The sequence below is a fragment of the Punica granatum genome, unplaced genomic scaffold, assembly GCF_007655135.1.
Source record: "Punica granatum isolate Tunisia-2019 unplaced genomic scaffold, ASM765513v2 Contig00405, whole genome shotgun sequence".
In the NCBI taxonomy this organism is placed as follows: Eukaryota; Viridiplantae; Streptophyta; class Magnoliopsida; order Myrtales; family Lythraceae; genus Punica; species Punica granatum.
The window spans coordinates 4165-14716 of NW_022204321.1; the positions used below are offsets into that span (position 1 = coordinate 4165).

Genomic DNA, 10552 nt, shown 5'->3' on the forward strand with positions numbered 1-10552 from the left:
ATTTTTTTGATAAAATCACGATATTCTCATCCTATTGATAAGTGTAATATATATGATTATTTAGGTCTCCATATAACATAATCATCAATCCTAAGTTAAAAGAGCTTATGCCATTATAGTTTCATTATTAAGTTGCAGTAATGTGTAAGTTGCAGTAATGTGTCAAAAGAACTGCAATTTAAGCTCCCACAGTTATTGCAAATGGATAGAACGTTCATACATTTTGTGAGTAGTTTATGAGCTTATGGATTTGAATCCCTCCCCTTTGTGAGGCCAACCACATGTGCTTGCACATGAACTATCTTGATTCATGGATTTGTGGTTTATTTATGGCCTGGAGTGAATAAAAAAAAGGCCACACCCTCTTAGTGCATAAAGAGAAAATATGTATTTTTTAATGAACAGTATATAACGAGATTACATAAAAATGAACTCGTAATTTATCTTAACACAGGAAAGTCTTCAAAATATTATGTTTTCGATATGTATTACAAAGTATATTAAGCAAAAACTTGATCCCCCAAAAAAGGGTATTGTTCAAAAGTATGGCCACTGCCAAAAGTCCGATGGTGTAAAGAATTTTCACTAGAAAACGGATTAAAAAGATTTTTATTTACTGATCTTAGCTTTTGCCCTTTCGATTGAACACTCCCAAATAAGCCATGGACGAGAGTTATAAGATGTGAAAGAATCACCCGATGACACTGTGAATTAGAAGCAATAAAATTTACATATTATCTTCGACACTGCACAGTAACGCATTTAAAATTACAGGTTTCCAAACTTTAATTAATAGTTCTAAATATTCGAAACAAAATTCTATACCGCAGATCTCTGCATCTCTACAAAGCCGATGAGTGAAAAAACCTTACACTACATTGCTCAGAGGGAACCCTCTAAATCATGTGGATCCCTCAACATCCAAGGGCAAGTCCACACAATCAATGTGGATTAACGCGGCGATTAACTTAAAACCAACTCAGCCCGTATAAGAACACCACTCAACAAATCGGAACAGCTGTTTCAAACAGGGGGGCCAAGAATAAGCACATCATGCCTCCTCCCGGAAAATTTTGATAAAAATCTTCTACTTGCTTCTCTCGTCATCATATCCCGATGCCCTCCCGCTTCTCCCCCTCACAAAAGTCCCGGAGAAGGATTATGACTCTCCATGTCCAGGCCATGGTAAGATCTCGTTGCAAAGAATTCAGCCCCTGATTTAGCGATACCCTTGACGACCGAGTTGTGGCTTCTATCATGCAATTGCAGGGTCTTCTGGGTCTCATTTGTCATTGCAAGAACTCCTTCAGTTTCTTCCGAACCATCATCTGTTAGAGCAGCAAAGCGAGATCATTTGTTGCAGAGAATGCCAAAAGGGAAAAATTTCTTCAGACAGCAGCATTGTCACTAAGTATTTCTTCTGAGTGGAACGTCAAGGGCTATCAATGCATATCAATTGCATCAGGCTTGGTAATTTATCTGGTTTACTGTAAGATTATATGCAATTCGATATTTTCAATGGGCTTCAGAAGAAACATGTATTGAACAAAAAGTTATCCTTTACTAGAGATGAGAAAAGATAATTCTGCCGAATTAATTTTTGAGGACATAAGATGCCAGCCTTTTAAAAAAGGAAGAGAACAGGGAATATCGGTTCAGAAAAGAATATCGATAAGATCATTACCATGAACAGTAGATAAAAAAAAGTACCTGCAGAATTCTCCTCACATCATCATAACAGAAACATACAGAGGGGAAAAACGAGTACCTTGCAAATTGTGATCTTCCACATAGCCACCCTGAAGAAAGGAAAACCGAGCTTCTTCCGATGGTTTTGTCCCCTCGACTGGAGACAAATCAATTAAATCTCGGAATTCCATGACATACTCTCCCGTCCACTGGCCTCCACTGAGGAAGAATGCGTACATAGAGTGAGTGTAGACTCCAGTGAATATAACAAGGAATAATTGTCTTCTACTTAACAAGCATGAATCGCATGCATAGCTTTAAGCTGATCAACCTACTCCTTGAAATTTGCAAATTTACAAGTCGCCTGTAGTGGAAAAGATAGTGCAGCCTGAGGGTTCTCAATGAAAGGATCTTACATCAATTAAACATTATAGAAACAATCCTCTACGGTTTACTGATAAAGGGAGACATCGGTCAAGTTAGAAATAAAATAACATACAAAGAAACATACACTGAAATGTAATAGCTGTTGCTATATGGTCCACATACACATCTTGTCCTCTAGTTTAATAAGAAGAAAGACTTTAACAAAAACATATCAGGTGCTGCCATAATTTAAAAGCAAGGAACTAGAAATAAGTAGCACGTGATATGCATGGAGATTACCTCTTAAAAGCTAGCATGGCTTCAAATGGCGTTATAACTGGAGCCAAAAACTCTTTGCTGTCCAACATAGCGGTTTGGGCACATGAGACATATATGAACACATCGCACTGCCACAAAAAGAATGTGTTATAATGAGACTGCTGATTCCTTCATGGGTTCAATCCGTTAAAACTCTCTCAGGCAATCTACTGGGAAGTGATAAAATTATTAAAACTATTAAAATTTATTGCAGTGAACCTGTCACTACAATTATGAAAGTTATTATTTATATTCAGATTCTTACCTCAGGGAAATTGGCAAGTTTTGCAGGATTTGGCCTCCCCATTGCAAGAGTGTATGCCTTTTTCCCAGCTCTTGTTACAAGCTCCTTCATTTGATCAATCACATGAAGATAACCAGCTACAATGCAATACACACTCACTGTAAGAGATACATGCTAATATAATTTAAGAAGTAATTCGTGAGATAAACTGTTAACTGTGTATAAGAAACTCAAGGCTCACACCATCCCTAAGATTTTGAACAGTAGCGGACTGAAAGATGCCAAATAATTCCCTAATTACACAGAAAACGATTACACATGATGTTCATGCTCGCGCTTGTCTTTGGTAACAACGGTAAAAATGTTCACTTGGGTCCATCACAGCAGAGAAAGAACAAGAATTGCATTGCCAACTGTTTTGGGGGGGGGGGGGGGGGGGGGGGGGGGTGGGGGTGGGGGGGGGGGGGGGGTGGGGGGATGGTGTTGGGTGAGACTGTGATGGGGGCTAAGATGACAGTTTCAAGACAGTTCGACTATCTAATATGTTCTATATTTTGGAGAACTAAGTAAAAAGGCTGCATGGGTTCATAGAGCATCAGAGAAGGCATCAGAATCAGGACCTTCAAGACTACAAAAGGGGAAACACTAATCTACCTGCTACCAGGCAAATGAAAGGAACTAACAACATTACCCCATCACTACTCTCACATCTATACATGTTTTGCGTTTTCAAAAACTCCAAAAATCTACAAACCACACCAAGTGGCCCTTTTAATTCAGTGATATAGCATTCATTTATCATGTGATTTTTGTTAAAACAGAAGAAAAGGATTTTGAAGATTTAGATTCTTCACATAGCTTAAATTTTATAGAAGCAATATTGAAACAGTTCAGCCCTCTGACTATCCAACAGTCACATGACAACAAAACTTCCACGAACATGACTATCAAGAATGTAAAGATGCCAAACACACCCTGATGACATTATCATTATCCATTACCTAAAATATACAACTCCGAAAAACTATTATGAAGGAAAAAGAAAATAGACTTTAGAGGCGAATGTGGCAAGCTCATATTAGTTCATCAGAAAACCTACCGACACCAAGAGTACCCACCAAAATCCCAACCATGTTAGCATCCTTAGCTTTCTCCACAAGGAAATATCTGGAAAAAAGTTTAGTATCAGTAACAAAATTATGCCAAACACAGATAAATATATAAGGAGGGAAAAAGAGTCAGTTGTCCCAGGAAATTTTGATAGAAGAAGTTGGATGATTATGGAAACTGGAAAAAGAGCAGATATGATATAATAATTCAACAAAAATACCTGCGCTTCAGAATTCTTCTCTGGCGAGAAAAATCTGTGACTAAGTGATCTTCTGTAGCGTCATATCTGACTAAGCAAAAACATAAACAAATAGTGCTTTAATTTAATACGCAAAAAGAGAATGAGACAATTGTCAATATGCATCTTCATCCAACCTGCAATTAGTAGCATCCAAATTTAAAGGTATATCAAAATTTCAACACATAAGTGCACCGACTAAGAAGTGATAAATTACAAATGCACTCTAATAACAAAAATGATGTTTCATAATGACTCACCTATTTCGCAACCATTGAATGTGAGAACCACATTTGCAAACGCCGGATTTTCAGGGCCAATCCAAAAAAGTAAGTAATCCTCCATTTTGCTTCCCAGAGGTAGATTCCAGGTCAAACCTCCAATTCTATAATTATTGATAGTCAATGCAGTCACATCATTGTCTTGACTAGAAAAACCAGAGAGTCCTCCAGTTACACTGTGGCTATCAGAATTTTCTGATGGATTTATGGATGAACAGATGACATCAGCAACATGAATTTCTAATTTTGATTTGGAGACAATAGACTGGTTGCTTCAAGTAATGCTTCTTTTATATCCAATATTACGTGCGTATAGTCCAAACCATAAAGGACCTGCAATCAAGCATTATAAAAATTCCTTTCAGAAGAGGACTAAAACATCTTAGTGACAATCCAAGAGGAACATTTCAAAGCAATAGCAACATAACTAATTCCTACTGAACATGAATCAATGAGATAAAGATCAACATCAATTTGAGACCAACTTACCTCCTTTGGTGAGTATTGCTTCAGCTATACCAATCACATGGAGGTTTCATAAGGGCACTAATTTCCTTATTCATTAATATATGAAATTGCTTACAGAAAAAGAAAGTTCACATATTAAAATGTTTTTGACAAAGCACTTTGCGAAATTGCTCAATGTTGAGCTATTCCCATTTTCCCCTCTCCATAAAACGAATGGATGTGCAGTAATGCATCAAAAAGAAACAAGTCGAATCAGAAAGAGCATTCCATCATTCAAAAGGAGCACAAACAGAATATTATCGTTTTTAACATACCAGAACAGGCTTGCCAGCAGCAGATGCGTAGCTCAGTAGTTTCTCAGCACAGCTGGAAATACTTATAGGAGACTTTCCAAACACAAAAATGCTGGAAGTTTTGACGTGCTGCAGAAAACAAAAAATTCATTCTTATTATGGAACGATGTGGCGATAAGCTTTTAATGAAGCGCATGAGTGCATAATAAGATATGAGTTAGTCTAGCATCATTAAACAAGCAACTCCACTTGTAACCGCAGTTATCCATGGTAAATACATGTGGAAAGACCATGGCATGCTCGGATGCACCTAGTGGGGGGAGAGGGATGGAAAAAGAGGAGAGAAAAGGGGATGCAAAGGGAGGAAAAGGAAAGTGCTCTCTCTTATTGATGATCTTAGTAGGAGAGGAGAGGGGAGGAGAGGTATGGAAGGACGTTGTGCCATTGCTCAACAATGACGATTCTTTGAAGACCTTTCGTTATATTTTAGGGGGGCCAAACTACCCTATTTGTCATTTCTTGTGAGAATTAGGTTTCCTCTCCCTCCAGAACTGACCAATTCTGAGGCCCAGAAAATAAATGTTGTACAGCTTCCTCTCTTTCTATTTCTCCATACCTTCTCTGGCTAAGGATAATATTTCCACTTGGATCCATCTGCTCTAATAAAGTCTAAACAAGACTGTACACAATAAGGGATCCACATAATCTCTAAATTAAACTGAACGCATGAAATATTCACCCAGCAGTATACTTTCTGCATATGCTCCAGCTTCACCCTGAAAATCTTCTTGCAGTATGCACATCATAGATTTCGATACACACACACACACCCAGGAAGATATAACAAAGTAGGATTAACGTCATGACCTTCCTAGGACTCCAATGCAAAAGATCTTTGCTTTCCTATATCAGTGAGCCCCTTGCAATCCAGATTGACCCGACTGAATTTCTTAGCAAGCACAACAGCCTCTTCTAGGGGAATCCGGATACATTTGTAAAAAAAGGAAACCCCTCAGACCACTGCCCTTTGTTATCTACTATGCCACCCACATTGTCATGCTATCAAAGTAGCTATAGAATAGTAAGTTAGGGTAAAATAATCTAAGCATGAGACCATATTGCTGATTTCTTGTGTGTGCGTGTGTTTTTTTTTTAAATTTAAAACAGCTGGGAAGAGAAGCAATTACCTAAACTCTGAACAGCAAGTCCACATCTTTCTTAATCTAGTATTGGCAAAATGATGCGCGCATAATAATGTGTAGAAAAATATCTCTGTTCAGTCCTCTTTACTCCCCACGAAACATGCTCATCAGTGCAAAATATAAACTGAAAACGATCAATTTACTTACGAACTAAGGCAGGTGTGGCCATAATGTATGACACACTCAGCATTGATATGCAACGCACCAACTTCGTCAACACAGCAACTGCCGAATGTTGTGTCAGCCATCACAAACAACCCCACATCCTCGAAATCTCCACCACCATGAGATGCCTTCAATGAGCAAAGCTTGTTGCGCAGCGAGCTCACTACTTTGGTGAATCTTTCAGCAGCTCATCAGGAAACTGCAATCACAAAGCAGCTAAAATCAGAAGACCCATAAACATAAGAATACCGTACTCTCCCAAAACTGAGTCCCACTGGATGCAAAAAGGGGGGTGAAAAAAATAAAATACAAAATCGAAACTTGCATCTGAGACAACTCTCATCCTAGGCAAAATCCCTGGTTTCAGTGAATTCTAAGAGCAACACTAACATGGGCTCGTTTAGAATTGCAACTGGGGTTGCTGGAAAACAACAAGAATTATCGACAAGCAGAATCTGACAGACAGAGAAAGACAGGGTCGTAGGTACTTAAGGCATGAACTTGATTACATGGGAACTTTAGGGCAGGGGTGGAGCAGTTGATACCTGCAGTGCGACTCTAGTGAAGTTCCGGCGGTGGATGTAATCGGCGGTGCGGGATATTTCGAATCGTAACTCCAGCTCCGACTCCATAGCCAGAAAGCTTCGTGTTTTCGTCTTCCCCAACTTGCAGACGCGGGAGAAGCAGTAGAAGGATGGAACGGTAGGGCGAGCACTGATACAGGGGGAAAGTTGCAATTTCAATAAATTTTGCAGCCGCGCCACAGATTTAGGATAATTTCATTTTGGTCCCTGTGGTTCGGTCCGAAGTCTCAAAATGCTCCTCCATATTATTCGGCCTCGATTTGCAAAGCCATGTCGAGCATCAAGCAGGGATCTGTTAGCAACAGGATCATTCCACACAGTTGACATGAGGAAATCCGATTCCCTATCGATTCGCTAACTCTCCTAAGGAGGAAATTATCGTTCTCCTGAAAATTTAGATTTATATTTAGCATTTGGTTATGAACTTATCATATAACTGAAAAAAAATAAATTCTATATGTATATATTTAATTTATATTTGATTAGATCTTATATAATTTAGTTGCAAAACCCGTGTGTTGCACACGAAAGAACATTATATAATTTTGCCGGCGAATAAATTCCGTGCATAACATAGGCATACATCTAGCGTTGTTAAATTACAAGCCAATGACACTACATAAAACAATATTCATCTTCACGTTCAAATCTTCCGAAGCATCATCATGATCTTTGGGTTTTGAACCATTAAATTTGATACGGGGACCACTTTTTTCCTTAAAGTTAAGGAAATAAAAGGCACGAGATGATTGACCGGGGAAAATAGTTCCAAAATCTTTTAGGTCTTGGAGAAACTCATCTAAATATTTAGAAAACGAGAATAATAACGATAAGGGAATCAATCAGAAAAGTTGATTGACAGAAACTGCAATCGCCATTCTCAATGATAAACAAGATCAATTAACTAATAAACCGCATATATTTAGATGAGTAATATTTCTTAATTGCTAGTTAAGAATCATTCATAAAAGAAAAACAAATTGCTTGTTAAAAATAATCTCTTTCAACAGGAGAGAGTTTTGGTGACCAAATCATCCCAAAAGGAGAAATGAGAAGTCCAGCATGAAACATCACCACTTGGACTATCCCTCGATAAGGTTCCGAAACCGATGTTGCCCGAAAACTGGAAAGCGACCTTCAGGCCATCGCAGTAAAGGGTTACTGGACTGCCTTCATGGCTATGGCCATGGCAATGCCGATAACAAATTTCTTCCCTGAAGTGGATACCGAGGCCGAAACTCAAGAGTCCCTGTGTCCTGCAGCTTCCGGCGAATACTCTCCACCAGTGCAGCCTTTCTCATATCTGATATGCTAAAGTTCGAGACTGCAAAGTCTTTGAACCGGAAGGTGCCATACGTCGTCCGTGGGTTAAAATAGCATACTACGAATATCAAGGATATGAAGAAGCAGAAAATTATAATCGCCACGGCAGCAGCGAACTGATCACAGCGCTCTAGGGCAGTGCATCTTTGGGTCGATGATGAGCGAGAGTGGTCAGGGGCAGTGGGGTCGTGCCATCCCATAACTTGAAGATCGACGCCTCCACTGGAAGTTGGCGCGGCCACAGGCATGGCTGCTAAGTGATATGTAGGAATATGATGAGGAGGAGGGGGCATTGCGTCGACAGTGGCCCAAAGGTGACCTCGCCACCAGCACACTAAATAGGATACGGCCACAAGATCCATCGTAGTTTCTTTTGGGTGAAAGATATATTCTAGGCAGACGTATTCTTTTAAAAGCTGAATAGATCAAATAATTACCTACCCACTTCTTCCACATTCTCTCTTTTCTTTTTTAACTTGCCTTTCATTTTAAAAAATTAACATGCCAAAAAAAAATGAATTAAGTTTGATTTAGTTACCAATCTTTTGTACATTATTTTTTTTGGTCATAACCTTTTTTTTTTTTTGCATTCTTCAGTTACCAGTTAACTTTTTAACTGGTAACTGAGGAGGGGGGCGGTGGTGGCCCCCGTTGGCGCCGCCACCCTCTCGGTCGCCGGTGCCCCATCCTCCGCATACAACCCCTCTTTTTCTTTTTTACATTTCTTTTTATTTTTTTCAATTTTTCTAAAATTGAAGTATTTTAATTTTTCATAGTGATTATATTGCTCAAATATTTCAAAAATACAAAACATATTTATCATTATTATTGTTATTATATTTATCTTTTTTACTACACTCACTATTTATTTTTATATTAAAATATCTATATTGCGTAATTTTAAAAATAATTATTTTTACAATAAATGATTTTATTTTTACAATATTTATCTTACAATATTAAAAATAATATTTTATTTTTTATTACTTATTTTACAAGATAAACTAATATTTTTTTAATAGTATTTATGTGACGCCGAATTATTGGGTCTCGGAAAAAGCTAAAATACGAGGATAAGAGATTTAAAATATTCATGCTTATCCATAAATCCATAATATATATAAATAATGAAATAATACATGATTCTTCTATAAATAATTTGTAAATAAAATTCATTCAGAGTCAAAAAAATAAAATATATGAAAATCCATTAATGCTTCTAACGTGCCCGTTTGGTTTTAGGATCAATTTTTAAATTTTAACTATAACTTTAACTCTACTCACTACACAACAAAATCAACGATACATTATTATACTTTTTTCTTTTTCATCAATTTTTTAATCATCAATTCAAATTTTTAATACTAAATTCTCTCAACTATTCATTACTTTTTCACATTTTTCTCATAATTCAACAATACAATCATTACAACCCAATTAAAATCAAACTCAACTCAACTGAACTCTAAAATCAAACACCAAGTTTCAATTGTTTTTCATTTGTTGATCGATTGATTCTAATCCTTACGTTATTCCCTTTATTTATAACTTCACAATATGTATTAACACATCAACAAGTTTAATCCCTAAAAAGAAAGACATTCTAAATAGAATGGCTCATCCCTCTCCTATACAGTTTCTTAATCCCTTAATTCACGTTTATTCCAATGTGTATTATGATCCAATCTAGTATATGAAAAGGATGTTTATTTCCTATCTAACACGCTAGTTCCAACTAATATTATATGACAGTCGTCCAAACCCGTATACATAATGAAAATTATTTTTCACGTACAATATGCACTCAAAGACTGCAAATGCTTTATATAATTGATTTTTTTGGTTAAATAACTCGTAACTGGACATAAATATCTAAAATAAATTAAAAATAAAATAATTGTATATAAAGTTGAAATGAAAAATAAAATGATTGTAAATTATTGAAAAATAAAGTTGAAAATAATATTCTTTTAATATAAAATAAGCATCTAAAATAAAGTTTTCTTTTATAAAAAAAAAAAAATAAAATAAAAAATTTGTTTTTACAAAATAGAATAAACCACAAAGTTGGATTTTCTATAATTTATAAAAAACAAGAAATAAAACAAGTATATAAATAATTGTAAAACAAATGAAAGAATTATTTTAAATAATTGTATATATTGTGAATTCTTTAATTAATTATAAAATTAATTAATTTTATAATTAATTAATTTTACAGGGCTAATGACCCCCGCATATATGTAACAAAAAGTATTATAAAGATAATAA

General features: G+C 36.4%; 1 protein-coding gene across 1 annotated transcript; it reads right to left on the reverse strand.

Annotated features, from left to right (window-relative positions):
• Positions 1–766: 766 nt before the first annotated feature.
• LOC116190241 (2-(3-amino-3-carboxypropyl)histidine synthase subunit 2-like) lies at positions 767–7086 on the reverse strand. The gene is given in 14 exon segments (XM_031519903.1): positions 767–1149; positions 1152–1328; positions 1769–1908; positions 2356–2462; positions 2639–2754; positions 3717–3784; positions 3948–4017; positions 4226–4508; positions 4511–4579; positions 5029–5117; positions 5120–5136; positions 6357–6549; positions 6552–6573; positions 6920–7086. Coding segments are annotated over 14 exon segments (1500 nt in total). The 5' UTR covers positions 7007–7086; the 3' UTR covers positions 767–1087.
• Positions 7087–10552: the final 3466 nt, after the last annotated feature.